The following is a 16,175-nucleotide window of genomic DNA, read 5'->3' as shown; positions in this document are numbered from 1 at the left end:
CAAATGCCAGGTGAACGCTACCTGCCCCAATGCATAGTGTCAACTGTAAAGTTTGGTGGATGAGGTATAATGGTCTAGGGCTGTTTGTTATGGTTCGGGCTAGGCCACTTAGTTTCAGTGAAGGGAAATATTAATGCTACAGCATACAATGGCATTCTAGATGATTCTTTGCTTCCAACTTGTGGCAACAGTTTGGGGAAGGCCATTTCCTGTTTCAGCATGACAATGCCCCCGTGCACAAAGCGAGGTCCATACAGAAATGGTTTGTCGAGATCGGTGTGGAAGAACCCGACTGACAAAGCCCTGACCTAAACCCAATCGGACACATTTGTGATGAATTGGAATACCTACTGCGAGCCAGGCCTAATCGCCCAACATCAGTGCCCGACCTCACTAATGCTCTTATGGCTGAATGAAAGCAAGTCTCCGCAGCAATGGTCCAATATCTAGTGGAAAGCCTTCCCAGAAGAGTGGAGGCTGTTATTACAGCAAAGTGGGAACCAACTCCATATTAATGCCCATGATTTTGGAATGAGATGTTCGACGACCAGGTGTCCACATACTTTTGGTCATGTAGTGTATGTTCGAGACTTTGCCAACCTAAATTGATTGCCTTGGCAACACCATATTGTAAAGCATTTTTTACATTTACATTTCACAAATGCTCTTATCCAGAGTTATTAGGTTTAAGTGCCTTGCTCAAAGGCACATAAACAGATTTGTCACCTAGTCAGTTCTAGGATTCAAACCAGTGACCTTTCAGTTACTGGCCCAACGCTCTTATCCGCTACGCTACCGGCCACTGACAGGAATAATTGGTAAGAAGAGAAAAGGTGTCACTAGCTAATGTGCCTGTGTGCCGTGCTGTCCTTACTTCACCTGGAACATTTCAAATTCTGAAAAAAGGGGGTATTCCTTTCCTCCCTTCCCACTCCATCTCCTTCTCTCGCTCCCTCTCCCCCTTTCATCTTTCTTTCTGTCTCCTAAAATCCTGGGAGTCTGCCTGAGCCCCAGTGTGGGTTTCTATCCCTGGTGGAAGGAGGTTTCTGGGCTCCATAATTACCTCTTGGTCCTGCAGCCTTACCAGAGGGAGCATTACACATTCTGCTTGACATTGGTGACACTTGGCCAGGGTAAAACCAGCTTCACACCAGCCTGTGACAACCCCCTCCTGGGCAGCTCACCGAGGTCAGGTTGAAAGTACAGTGTTAACGTTGAAAAGAAACGATCAACATGATAAGAATGTATACATTAAAACAGGGACAATTTACGAACATGTTTGGCTGTGTGTTATTTTAACACAGTCCACTATTTCCTGTGTATCGTTTTGTGGGGTGGGTTATTACCGTGTAGCTCAGTCGGTAGAGCATGGCGCTTGCAACCCCAGGGTTGTGGGTTTGATTTCCACGGGGGACCAGTACAAAAGAAGTATGCACATGTATGTACTGTAAGTCGCTCTGGACAAGAGCGTCCGCTCAGTGACTAAAATGTCAATGGTTCTCTGCGGCCCAGTCTTTCGAGCTGTGCTGTAAATTTCCATGCGCACAAGAGCATCCTCGTTGCTTTAATGTGCTGATTTATACTATTGCATTTCATGCCATAACAGTATGTGGCTGTTTGTGTGTATACCCATTCATGTTCTGTATAACTTGGCATGCTCCACTTCCTCCCCAAATGGCAGACTTTGCAGGTTCTGTGGTGTTTCAGAGTCATGAAGCCATCTTTCATCTATTCGGGCTTGGCAGTCAGTGTGCTCTGATTGGCTGTGCTACTGTCACCACACGCTAACTCTTACATGAACATATGCTCACTCACAGGCACACTAGCACGCCACACACACACACACTGATGACACACTCCCACACAAACATGTTTTTCAGCACACTGGCTGCACCTGCACACTGCACCCAGTCAGTCATTGCATACTCCATCTCTGTTACATAGGGCATTTTCTCTGTTCATATGATTGGTTTCCTGCCAAATGCATAGAACTTGATGAGAAGACATATACTAAGTGTAATTCTTCTTCATTTAAAAAATCCTGTTCAAGATCGGGGTGAAATATAAGTAGTGGAGTTGGGTGCACACGTGTCTGTGAAGCCACAAGGGTAGGCAACACTTTCCAAAGTTGCTTGCCAAAGCTGTGATCCCGTGAACTTTGACTTCAGATAAGCGTTTACCTGTCAGGAAACATTGTTTTCGAAATCCACACAACAGCATTTTTCATATAAATCTATGCAGAAAAAGCTACTGCTGGGCATGAAGAAGTGAGCAGGTACTTTCCATTGATTTATTCATGGAAGGGTTCCTTCAGATGATTTGGTCTGTGTGTGTGTGTGTGTGTGTGTATGTCTATATATATATATGTGTGTGTGTGTGTGTGTGTGTGTGTGTGTGTGTGTGTGTGTGTGTGTGTGTGTGTGTGTGTGTGTGTGTGTGTGTGTGTGTGTGTGTGTGTGTGTGTGTGTGTGTGTGTGTGTGAGAGATAGAGAGCTAGGGTGAAATAAAGGTGTCAATCTAAATCTATAAAATGGAACTGAAGCTTGTAAAGCGGTGAAGTAACATTGTTACACATCACGCACTGGACAGGGATAGACTATACGCAATTGAATACTTTAGAACAAAGTTGACTGACTACCAACCCTGATCTTGCATAGCCTATGCGGTCCGAAACGCATGCTGCGCAACAATGAGCAGGACGCTCATTTTCATTGGCTGGCGCGACAATATAAAGTTCAGCAGCTCCATAACTCAGCGCATACCGCTGGCAGCAAGCGTCATCGAAGGTGTACTGTACAGCATCCCGGCGGAATGCACTGATAACTGACTGAGGATTTACACGTGTTTTTCTTTCGCATATCAATTTATTGTGTTCGTCAACCAAATCGTATTCACAATGAAGGAAAGGAGACTTACCCAGCCTCTGGTGGCGAGATGTAAACTGGTGTTGGTTGGGGATGTTCAATGCGGAAAAACGGCGATGTTGCAAGTCCTTGCAAAGGATTCCTATCCTGAGGTATGCAATGTCTACACCTGGCACATTTGACTGGATTATATTACCCATATCCTAAATGCACGCGGAATAGGCTACATACACAGACTACGAAGAGATGACAATAGCCATAGAAACGTCATTCTAATTCTATGATAATAACGAATAGAAGTTTAATATTGCATTGTTTTCTGTGCTTGAGGAAAGATTGAGTAAACCGGAAAGGATATGCAAGTCAGTACAATTCCTCTGAGAACTTCAATGTTGAGAGAAATTTCAAATGGTGCTTAATTAATTTCAAATGGAGTGCATAGCGCGTAGAGCTCACTGTACAATCTTGTTGGATGCATTTGCAGTTGGTTTTGGTTGTGTTTCAGATTATGTTGTTCCCAATAGAAATGAATGGTGATAAAATAATGTATTGTGTCCTGTTGGAGTCATGAAAGCATTATTCACGATTCGTTCATGATTATTCGTAATAATGGTACCATCCACATGAATGTAGAAGTGTTCAGAAACATATTCTATTCTTGTTTACAGTAAAAGTGACTCCAAAATCACACAATACGTGATTTAATCACCGTTCATTTCTATTGGGAACAACATAATCAAAAACACAACCAAAAGAAACTGCAAATGCATCCAACAAGTTTGTAGAGTCACATGCTTAACGTAGTGCTAGGAATATGGGACCAAATACTACACTTTACCCTACTTCAATACACATACAAATGAATAGGTCCAAATACCAAGGGGCAGGACTAGATGTATAAAATGCTTTCCTTTCTAAACAGTAAAACTGTTCGGATGCCTTATTTGGTCAGACAGACAGCACAGCAGCCACAGACTGGGATAATCATTATGTGTCAATCTAATACGGCTGATGATTACCGGGGTGACTGTTTCACAATGACTGACCGTATTATAATGCGTAGCTAATGAACTCGCTCCTTTCTGTATCCACAGACATATGTTCCAACAGTATTTGAGAACTACACAGCGTGTCTGGAGCTGGAGGAGCAGCGCGTAGAGCTCAGTCTCTGGGACACATCAGGTGAGCGTTACACTCTGCACTCTCCGTGTGCGTACATCCAATATACCTTACAGTAATTGAAGCATGGATTTGAGCATATCCAGGTATAATAAGCCTTAATAACGTCTTATAACAAAGGTTATAGTGTGTCATGTCTCTCTATACAAGATGCTCTACCTGTAGATATAGTGCAGGAGGTTTTTGATGCGTGAAATTAAGTTCAAGTCCAAAAGCACGCCATTTGAAATGTGTCTCAACATTCAGGTTCTCAGACTAATTATACTGTAAAACCTGACTTGTAATTTCTTTCCAGTTTAACATTTCCTTTCCCACCCGCCCTGAAAACAATGCAATCAGAGAGTTTGCGGAACCAACAGTAGGCTAACTAAATGCCCATTGGCCATTGTCTCACGGTCTTATTTAGCATCATAGTGTATACTGGATGGTTGTTAGTTGTTTGTTATTGTTTTCCTTTAAGATAGCGATCTGTTGAACCTTTTATACAGTACTGTTGTCCAGCTGCTTATCACAGGTAGTGATGTGGTAGGCTGCTGAGGTCTGAGAAGTTCTCAGACAGAGGTGACACAACATTTGAATGCAAATGACCATTTGTGTGCCTGCCTGTTCTCTGTTTCGGTCTCCTCTCCCTTCGATTTATCTTTAGAAGGCATAGAATGACGTAGGCCTAATTCATTTGGCACTACAGTGATCTCATTCCCAGGAGACAAATATATCACTCTTTCGCCACCTACCCCCTTACTAGAGCAATGTCTAATAACTTGTCGGCTCTACATCAAATATGACACCTATAGCGGGCACACACACACACACACACACACACACACACACACACACACACACACACACACACACACACACACACACACACACACACACACACACACACACACACACACACACACACACACACACACACAGTGTTGTGGTGACCTACTGACAAGGTAGGATCCTTCTACATCTTGAAACTGGTGAACATGATCAACAGAACACAACCAGTTCCATGTTGTTGGGCTGCTATGATTAACCTCTACCACGGGGATTTCTGATTGGGCTCCATGGAGTTCAGTTGTGGCAGTTGACCTGCAGTGAGGGGGGGGGGTTCATTGGCCAGGGGGTTGCCTCTGCATGAGTGGTGGGAATAGTGTGTGTGTGTGTGTGTGTGTGTGTGTGTGTGTGTGTGTGTGTGTGTGTGTGTGTGTGTGTGTGTGTGTGTGTGTGTGTGTGTGTGTGTGTGTGTGTGTGTGCGTGCGTGCGTGCGTGCGTGCGTGCGTGCGTGCGTGCGTGCGTGCGTGCAACAATGATGATGATGCAATCACAATGACAAGGTCCTTACCTTTTTCAGTGCACCGTCTAATGAGTCTGGGCGGCTGATGTCGAACCCAATGTGGAATAGACGTTGAATTTACGTCTGTGCCCAGCGGGAAGCGTGTACAAAATGACGTATATAAGAGAAAACATCACAGGATTCCATTCTTTCGCTTTGTCTGTTTCACTTCAAAAGAGATGGACCGAGCTGGATGCTCGTCCACTCCATAGCGAAAGTCCCGTTACATAATTACCATATACATTTTTCACACCTTGTTTTAAAGCTCTGCCCAGCTCTTCCCACCTTTATTTTCCCCCACAAAACAGTCTAGTCGCTTCTATCTATCCGAGCTCTGTGTCTATCTCTCTAACGTCCTATCCTGGCAGTGCTCTTGTCGTTCATGGCCACACCAAGGTTTTCTCTGATTGTACTATTACTAAAGTTGGTGTTTATACATATATCGCTATTATCATGTTTACTGATGGTCTGTGGGGGGAGAGCGAGAGAGAGAGAAAGCCTAGCTGTTGATGATTAAACCATGAACAGCCATATCATTATTTTCTCTGAGATTGCTCTTATTCTCATGTTATTTCTTTATTTTCCTTGGCTGAGGGTGTGTGAAGAGAGGCAGAGGGTCACTTAGGGTCAGGCTGCTGCCTGTGCTTTGCTGTGTTGTTTTGTGTGTTGTTGTGTAACAGAGTTGCTGTGCCTAACGATTCCCCCTGCCGCTCCTCTCTGAGTTCATGATCGAGCTCTGCGGCTGCCTGCTCTCACCGTCTCTCTCACAGTGACCGGACTCAAAGTGAGATGCTCCGTTAGTTCTCTTTCCCTCTGCCTCTCCAGCCTCCATCAACAAGCAAATAGTTTATCATTCGTTTTTTTAGACTCCTCCTTCTCCCAGTGTTGTGTGTGTGAGTCCACGTCCAGGGAGGGGAGGTGTGTGTGGGGGGTGTATCATGGCTTGTGTCCTCTCTCAGCTCCAGGGCTCAGAGCCATCATCATGTCTGTTTCCCCAGTGTTGCATCACCCTGGGCTCCTCTCTGCCAAATGCTGGCATTGTCACCTACTGGAAAAACAAGTCAAATCGCTACTATTCAGTTGCCTCGTTTCTTGCCTTTTCACACTTGACTGTTCATACAGTCATTCCCTGTGAACGTCAGACAATTGTCTCCCTCACATGAGAGCGTTTGTTAGGCTATTAATAGTGGATTGGATCTGAAGACGGTGTCAGGCTGACAGTAGCAGGAGGGAATCCTATATCATCCAAATGCATTTCACACTACCCATAGAGGCGTACGTAGGTCATACATCCACAGATGAAGCTTTTCTTAATTCATTCTTACCTGGTTGAGTTCGTGTTTCATACGTTTCTGGAGTAGGTTGAGAAGCAGGGAGAGGAAATTGAATCTGTTGCTGGTGCGGTAAGCGATGAGGGAACACAACAGAGGACGGACATTCAGTCAAGCGTCTGTTTTTAGCACAGGGACCTCCCTTTGCAACACTAACATACTAGCATACTTTTACACTTCGATGTATAGGCCCGCAAGCATATACGCACACACACGCGCGCACACACACGCGCACACACACACACACACACACACACACACACACACACACACACACACACACACAACGCTCACGCACAGATTTTCTTCGCAGTTGTCTTCAATGTGTAACACGAGAAGCATTGGCTTTTTTTCTAATGACGTTGTACATACATACAGTATGTGTTCTGAATCATGTCCGTGTGTTGCTTCATACATGATACACTCGTAGAACAACCATCTATGAAAGGTTCTCCCTTGATAGAGAGATCTTCATTTCTCCTATCTGATTTCAAGTGGGATTTCTGCACAGACAAAGAGTTCAATATAAACCCTTTGGGTAATGCAGGGGTGTGATTGGGATAGAGTTATAGTGTACTGTGGCTCTCTCTTACTCTTTCTCTCTCTGTGTGTGTGTGTGTGTGTGTGTGTGTGTGTGTGTGTGTGTGTGTGTGTGTGTGTGTGTGTGTGTGTGTGTGTGTGTGTGTGTGTGTGTGTGTGTGTGTGTGTGTGTGTGTGTGTGTTTGTCTGCTTGTGTGTTCATTTGATTTATTGTCGAGTTCTTCTACTGAGTGGGAAGGCGTGGGGCTTTAGTGAAATGACTTACTGTAGATCCGAGGGTGAGGGAGGAAGAAAATTGGAGTGTGTGTGTGTGTGTGTGGAGAATGGTTCGGGTGCAGTGGGGGGGGGGGGGGGGGGGGGGTATAATAGAGGGTTGGATTCAAGCATTGTCTACCAAGGCTGTTGCCGTAGTTACCGGGGGGAAGTGGGTGGTGTCCTGTGCTGTGTGGGGGGACAGACTCCTTGTGTTAATAGTCTGAGAGCAGTGCTCAAGCATCTTTGTCTGACAGCACCCAGCAGCCATCGTTAGCCTATAGCATCCCTGCACCCAGCCCTGGCCTTTACTATAGCATCCCAGCACCCAACCCTACAATACACTAAGCACCTAACACTCCTCATTCTTGGTCTTTAGTAGGGATGAACGTTGCCCCAGGGACATCACGATCCGATATTATCATGATACTTAAGTGCCCGGATACGATGCTTACTGCGATTCTCACAATTCTACGTGTATTGCAATTCGATACACTGATTTTATTGCGATTCGATGTTCCAAATACATTGCACACCATATGTCCGCTGCAGAGGGACGAGAGATCCATGAGAAAACGATCAGTCATGGAAAGTGCTGAAAACAAATTGGCTCCCTATTTACAAAGAAGATGAAGAACAAGCTATGAAGGAAAAATACTTGAGTTTTGGTGCAGGTACAACAAACTAGCACAAAAATAATATTGCAATATTGTCAAAATGATACGATATTCAGTCAAAAATAATATCCCAATATGTAACTGTATCAAATTGTTTTCTTTTCCCATCACTAGTCTTTATACTGTTCTGGTACGAATCATTCTTATTGCAACTAGTGGAGTCTCATTCGTTTGGTACTGTCCTTTCGAAAGCCCTGTGACTGACCCCAGCCGATCTGTTTGACCCTACAGGCTCTCCATACTACGATAACGTCAGACCCCTGTGCTACAGCGACTCAGACGCTGTGCTCCTCTGTTTCGACATCAGCCGTCCAGACTCATTTGATGGTGCACTGAAAAAGGTGAGGATCTTGTCATTGTGGTCGTCATCATCATCATTGCTGTTGTCAATTTCTTCTTCCTCCTCCTCCTCCTTGTCATCGTCACAATCATCGTGATCATGCTCTCTGTGTACCATGTACATTACAGCTGTGGTTATGATACATTATAACAACCTTATAACAGTCATATGTCCTTTTCATTGCAGTGGAAGACAGAGATCCTGGATTTCTGCCCCAGCACACGCATCCTCCTGATAGGCTGTAAAACAGACCTGCGCACGGACGTGTGCACGCTTATGGAGCTGTCCAATCAGAAGCAGACACCCATCTCACACGAGCAAGTGAGTCTTTCTCTCTCTCTCTCTCTCTCTCTCTCTCTCTCTCTCTCTCTCTCTCTCTCTCTCTCTCTCTCTCTCTCTCTCTCCCCATCTCACTCCTGTTCTTCCCCATCGTGTTGCAGGGGTCCTCCATGGCCAAGCAGCTAGGCGCGGAGGCCTACCTGGAGTGTTCAGCCTTCACCTCAGAGAAGAGCATCCACAGTGTGTTCCGTACTGCAGCCCTGGCCTGCATCAACAAGCTGCAGCCCTCCACCAAGCCCAGCCCCGCCCGACGCCTCTCCAAGAGACTCCTCTTTCTGCCCGGCAAGTCTGACCTCCTCTCCTCCACCTTCGGCAAGGACAAGGCCAAGGGCTGCTCCATCATGTGAGGAAGGGAGTAGAACCCAGACAGTGGTGGCCAGAGAGGCACTCTGACCGGTCAAGAGGATAAAGGGGGGTGCGGGGTGGGGAAGGGAAAGTAAGGGGGAAGGAAGGGGTTTCTCTTTAATCCCTCTGGCCTCCCCAAACATCCTCCCCACCCCCACTGACAGCCCTCTTTAAAAAAGACTGCTACCCCTCCATGGTTTACTCTGTGTAATATATACTGGTCTTCTTCATGACTCCCCCCCCCATCCCCCACAAACACATACACAACAGACCCACACACACACAGACACACACACCTCACCAGCATAGGTTAGTGCAGACTTCCTTTTATAATGACAGTGAGAGCGAAATGATATAAGAAAACATCAATTGTAAACACAGCTCACCTCTTTGTAATGTTGATGTGTGTACCATCCCATCCATCATCCTTGCCCTAAATTAAACTTGAAAATGTTAACGTTAAAATGGGATCTTTGCTAAAAAAAAAGGATGAGGTGGCCACCTCTACATTCCTGGCAATGAGAGGGAACGGTACCCAGAGTGCCCAGTGTAACGCAACTGGGGGGGGGGGGGGGGGGGGGGGGGGGGGGGAGAGAGAGTGGGCCTTAAATGAATTATTTCCATGGCGACCTCTACAGTATTTATTTTAGGACATTGAATCTGTCAGCAATGAAACAGAGTCTGGGGGAGGGATATGGCAAGCACACCGCTCTTAAAAGAGGTAGTTGGGAGGATAGACTGAGCGAGTGCACGTCTGAAGGAGTGCTTATGTGACTCAACATTCACACGGGCCATTAACAGTAAGACGGAGGACATGCTGTGCTGAGAGAAGAAAAAGAAAACAGAGGATGATAGAGAGACTTGTTTTTCTTCCTCCTTTAGTCGACCACTCTCTTCTTCATCTCAAGGTGTTTAACTTCAGACGTTGATGGAGTGGGGTGATATTTATAAGGCCACTTATACTGTCTAATAGTCTTTGATATTTGATTTACTCAAAGGAGAAGAGTCCCCCCTGGTTCCTCTAAGCCTCATTTGGATCATTCTTAAATCCTCTGACCTTGCGCTAACGTAACACATAAAAGGTAAATCGTCCTTCACTATGAGCTTTTAACCGTAGCATTGAAAGAGTCAAGAGCTCACTCACTACGCCTCAAGAAGCTTACCGGTGGCAGGGATAAGCTGATCATGTCATTGTCAACACTGGGCTTAAAGAGAAGTCTCCTTGCTCCGCGATTGGTCACCTGAGACGAGACTCTCTGGAGTCGTCGTTCTTGTAGTGTGGCTAGTCATGATAGTACAGGATCAAGGCCTTTACAAAGCTGGGTATCTCATTCATACCGTGTGAAGAAGAGCTTAAGAAATGTAGATGGGGTAAAGAGTCCTGGGTGTGGTAAGGGGTGGGGGTGGGATGGGTTGGAATGAGCCGAAACAGAACTAACAGGCTGGTCCTGTCTGAAGAAAGTTATTTTTCCATTTTTGTCTGCTTTGTATTCAAATCTTTTAAGTATAAGTTAATTTCATTTTTTTTGGTTTTCTTCTCATTTGAAATCTGCTTTCTGCCCAGTCCTTCTTTAACTGTTTATTGTTGTCTCTGCTGTTTTTGCTGTTGTACTTCCTGACGTCATCTTGTATTAGGAGCTGTCTACGGCTCAGCTAACGGAGGACTTCATGATTTGTTTGCACTGACAGGAGCTCTGACCTGTTTGGACATACAGAACACTGGAATTGAACGTGTTGCTTAGCAACAGTGCGAGCAGGGGCAGGCGTGAGCAGGGCTGCGGTGACTGGGATGCAGTTCCTGTCTCTGGGAGAAAAGAAAGAGGGCTTTTCAACTGGGCTCCTCACCATTTCATTTGTAGCACCAGACAGAGACCACTACTAAGGTGACGGCTGGACATTTCAGTCAGTAGTACACTGCTGAAAAAGATCTGAAAAACCTAATTTGAAGCCTCCGAACTCAGTGACAGCTCAGTGGCAGGTGTAAGAACAACACAGGGATTTTCAAAAAGCAAAGTGAGTACCTTTCCAAACTGAGTTCCAACCAAAACACAATTTTTTAGCAGTGAGTGACGAAGCTCCAAATCTGCCTGCGGTTACTGATACACTGTTCAAACAAAAGTCAATTTGACTGAATACCCAGCCTTCATGTTACAGTGGGGTCCGCTCCCACCCCTTTACTAAGAACAGACCATGTCTGGTTGTACTTATCCTGCTTTATATGCCATTTGAAAGCTCCAAAAAGAATGACGTTGAAACAAAACAAAGCGTTTGGGATATGTAAAATAACTTGACCTTCATTTATTAATGAAATACTGTATTGCTCAATGTTGTCATTTTTATTTTTGACATTTTTCATTTGAACGGACACTGAGATTTCGGTCCGTCCTTTTTCTGTCGGGTTCTGAATAAAGTTTGCTTTTGTTCATCATACTCTCAGATGTTTCAGAGTTTTTGTGGGGTTAAGGTTTGGTGGGCCGTATGGGGGAAAGCAACATCTATAAGTTGTTTTGAATGTTTATGAGGCATTATAACATGTGATGGGGTGGTGCCATAAGTAAAGTGTTATCAACATAACATACAGTATGACACTTGAACAGGTAGCTACACCCTCAAAGGCACCATCACACTCCCTGTGATGAGGAAGACTCTTGGGCACTAGCAGCCCTGTCGGGCTCATCAAGCTCTTATCTTACTTCTGTTGATTTTAGTCTTTGGCTAAAATCACGCCCTTGAAGTTAATGAAGGTGTTGCGGTAAAACGTGAGCCGTATAGAATAACTTCAGCGTTAAGAGCCATTCACAAATATAGCTAATTGCCTCTTACCTTTGTGCATACTTTGAGATGTTAACGGATGATACCCACGTGCTAGGACTAGAAGGATCAGCCTAATAGTACCGGGGCATAAGTGATCAAATTGCTGAGGGGTGTTGTAATTTAGTCCACATTAAATGCCCAATTTGATCATCTTTAACCGAAAAACAACATGAGCACCGGTGACACTGAGAGCTGTAATTATATGAATGATCCTCACCCTGCAGCTCAGAAGGACATCATTTTGGCTATTAGAGCGCTAACAGGGCTATTACGTTAATGCATCACATCCACCTGTAGAGAAACCACTTCAGACACTTCATGCTCTACTATACTGTGATGGCAGACACAAGTTGCCCTCAGTAAGATTGCAGCTTCATAACATTACGCGGTTTGGTAAATAGAAAAGTATATCGATGCATTGTATTTCAGCTTTACTTTGAGCTATGATGTAGGGTAAATCCATTGCAATGAATCCTTGTGTGTCTTAACCATAACATTAAAGTGGTGTTGGGTCAACTAAGCTTACTTCAAGGTTCTTACAGTGAAGGAATGTAGGATAGATAGTGATACAGCTATTTGTGTGTTTTGTCTTCAAAGAAGAGTGACATGATTGTTTTATCCCTGGTTCCAGGGTTCAATAGTCTGCTGCTGTATGTTTGGCCTCTGCGTCTACTGATATGAAATAATATTGAGATTATTTGAAAATTGAAATGGTGGAAACTAAATGTAACCAAAATGTATATGGCTCCAATGGCCTTGGTGCCACCCCTCCCCCAAAAAAACACACACGCGCACATACAGGTTGAGTATTTTAGTCATGTACCATTACCCTGTGGTAATGCTCACTGCAGAAGTGACCTATTGGGCAAACCCGGCACTAAAAAACATCCAAGCATCTCTGAACTGCCATGGTCAGTGTCCGACCTCAGTAACATTCTCTCTCTCTCTCTCTCTCTCTCTCTCTCTCTTATTCTCACACACACATTCTCACTCTCTCGCTCACTCTCGTCTCTCTCTTTCTCTCTCTGTTGCTCCCTCCTCTCACCCTTTTCCCTTAAAGCTGTCCTTCTCCCCCTCTGTATTTATATATTTCCTTCTAATGATCTTTGTCCTTCGCTGTGTCTCGGTCTGTGTCTTGTTGTCACTCTCTGTGCCATGATGGACACATAGGAGCAGAGGAGAGTTTGGGATTCCTGAACTTACGTAGAAAGACCACCTTATCGTAAGTGACACACACACACACACACACACACACACACACACACACACACACACACACACACACACACACACACACACACACACACACACACACACACACACACACACACACACACACACACACATATAGACATCTCGCATACACGTAGACGTACAAACAAACAAACACACATTTTTCCATCTCCTCGACTGTGACAGAGTGGCAGAGGCACATCTGTCCAGGCTCAGAGAGCATCTGTCTGTGCTTGTGGGGGTGTCTGAGACACAGGGAAAGCCAGCAGAAAGTGGCCGAGGTGGGAACACACTGCTGTTACCAATCTACAACAGATCTCCTCTTCTGCCAGATCCTGCTAATGATCCTTGGATCAGTGGATCAGGGGACAGCTGTTGCATCTCCAACTGTATGTTACACACTAGATATACAGTGCCTTTGGAAATTATTCATACCCCTTGACTTTTTCCACATTTTGTTACATTACAAACTTATTCTAAAATTGATGAAATCGTTTTTTCCCCTCATCAATCTACACACAATACTCCATAACGACAATGCAAAAACAGGTTTTTAGAGATTTTTGCAAATCTTAAATATCACATTTACATAAGTATTCAGACCCTTTACTCAGTACTTTGTTGAAGCACCTTTGGCACCGATTACAGCCTCAAGTCTTCTTGGGTATAACGCTACAAGCTTGGCACACCTGTATTTGGGGAGTTTCTCTCATTCTTCTCCGCAGATCCTTTCAAGCTCTGTCAGATTGGATGGGGAGCGTCGCTGCACAGCTATTTTCAGGTCTCTCCAGAGATGTTTGATTGGGTTCAAGTCCAGGCTCTGGCTTGGCCACTCAAAGACATTCAGAGACTTGTCCCAAAGCCACTCCTGCGTTGTCTTGGCTGTGTGCTTTGTGTCGTTGTCCTGTTCGAAGGTGAACCTTCGCCCCCCAGTCTGAGGTCCTGAGCGCTCTGGAGCAGGTTTTCATCAAGGATCTCTCTGTACTTTGCTCCGTTCATCTTTGCCTCAATCCTGACTAAACATTCCCACAGCATGATGCTGCCACCACCATGCTTCACTGTAGGGATGATGCCAGGTTTCCTCCAGATGTGACTCTTGGCATTCAGGCCAAAGAGTTCAATCTTGGTTTCATCAGACCAGAAAATCTGGTTTCTGATGGTTTGAGAGTCATTAGGTGTCTTTTGGAAAACTCCAAGTGGGGTGTCATGTGCCTTTTACTGAGGAGTGGCTTCCATCTGGCCACTCTACCATAAAGGCCTGATTGGTGGAACGTTGCAGAGATGGTTGTCCTTCTGGAAGGTTCTCCCATCACCACAGAAGAACTCTAGAGCTCTGTCAGAGTAGCCATCAGGTTCTTGGTCACCTCCCTGACCAAGGCCCTTTTCCCCCGATTGCTCAGTTTGGCTGGGAGGCTAGCTCTAGGAAGAGTCTTGGTGGTTCCAAACTTCTTCCATTTAAGAATGATGGAGGCCACTGTGTTCTTGGGGACCATCAATGCTGCAGACATCTTTTTGACACTTCCCCAGATCTGTCTCGGAGCTCTACGTACAATTCCCTTGACCTCATGGCTGTGTTTTTGCTCTGACATGCGCTGTCAACTTGTGTGACCTTATATAGAGAGGTGTGTGCCTTTCCAAATCATGTCCAATCAATTGAATTTATCCCAGGTGTACTCCAATCAAGTTGTAGAAACGTCTCAAGGATGATAAATGGAAACAGGATGCACCTGAGCTCAATTTTGAGTCTCATAGTAGAGGGTCTGAATACTTATGTAAATAAGGTATTTCTGTTTATTTGCGAACATTTCTAAAAACCTGTGTACACTTTGTCATTATAGGTTATTGTCTGTAGATTGCTGAGGAAGAAAAAAAATATTAAATTCATTCTAGAATAAGCATGTAACTTAACAAAATGTGGAAAAAGTCAAGGGGTCTGAATACTTTCTGAAGAGCCTGTACAGCATGATAGTCACCTGCAAGGTTTTTTTTACTCTTTACGTTATAATTTACCTCAGAGCTAATGGGCAGAGTGGTGAAGATAGAACATTTGTGGTGATTCACCAAAGATTTAAACAGGTCAACATACACAAGGCTGCGGGGCCAGACGGATTACAAGGACGTGTTCTCCGGGCATGTGCTGACCAACTGGCAGGTGTCTTCACTGACATTTTCAACATGTCCCTGATTGAGTCTGTAATACCAACATGTTTCAAGCAGACCACCATAGTCCCTGTGTCCAAGAACACAAAGGCAACCTGCCTAAATGACTACAGACCCATAGCACTCACGTCCGTAGCCATGAAGTGCTTTGAAAGGTTGGTAATGGCTCACATCAACACCATTTTGCCAGAAACCCTAGACCCACTCCAATTTGCATACCGCCCGAACAGATACACAGACGATGCAATCTCTATTGCACTCCACACTGCCCTTTCCCATCTGGACAAAAGGAACACTTATGTGAGAATGCTATTCATTGACTACAGCTCAGCGTTCAACACCATAGTACCCTCAAAGCTCATCACTAAGCTCAGGATCCTGGGACTAAACACCTCCCTCTGCAACTGGATCCTGGACTTCCTGACAGGCTGCCCCCAGGTGGTGAGGGTAGGTAGCAACACATCTGCCACGCTGATCCTCAACACTGGAGCTCCACAGGGGTGCGTGCTCAGTCCCCTCCTGTACTCCCTGTTCACCCACGACTACATGGCCAGGCACGACTCCAACACCATCATTAAGTTTGCAGACGACACAACAGTGGTAGGCCTGATCACCGACAACGACGAGACAGCCTATAGGGAGGAGGTCAGAGACCTGGCCGGGTGGTGCCAGAATAACAACCTATCCCTCAACGTAACCAAGACTAAGGAGATGATTGTGGACTACAGGAAAAGGAGGACCGAGCTTGAGAGCTTCAAGTTGAGAGCTTCAAGT

At 45.1% G+C, this 16,175-nt stretch overlaps 1 protein-coding gene across 1 annotated transcript; it reads left to right on the top strand.

The window, feature by feature from the left end:
- Nucleotides 1-2,776: 2,776 nt before the first annotated feature.
- LOC120058984 (rho-related GTP-binding protein Rho6-like) lies at nucleotides 2,777-9,745 on the top strand. The gene is made up of 5 exons (XM_039007743.1): nucleotides 2,777-3,016; nucleotides 3,959-4,046; nucleotides 8,402-8,511; nucleotides 8,697-8,831; nucleotides 8,951-9,745. Exons 1-5 carry the CDS (start codon nucleotides 2,897-2,899, stop codon nucleotides 9,194-9,196), a joined length of 699 nt encoding a protein of 232 aa, XP_038863671.1. The 5' UTR covers nucleotides 2,777-2,896; the 3' UTR covers nucleotides 9,197-9,745.
- The last annotated feature ends 6,430 nt before the right edge of the window (nucleotides 9,746-16,175 follow it).

This window comes from Salvelinus namaycush, chromosome 14, assembly GCF_016432855.1.
Source record: "Salvelinus namaycush isolate Seneca chromosome 14, SaNama_1.0, whole genome shotgun sequence".
Classification (NCBI taxonomy): Eukaryota; Metazoa; Chordata; class Actinopteri; order Salmoniformes; family Salmonidae; genus Salvelinus; species Salvelinus namaycush.
The sequence above is the reverse complement of the archived record's forward strand: the minus strand, read 5'-3'. Positions and strand labels throughout refer to the sequence as shown.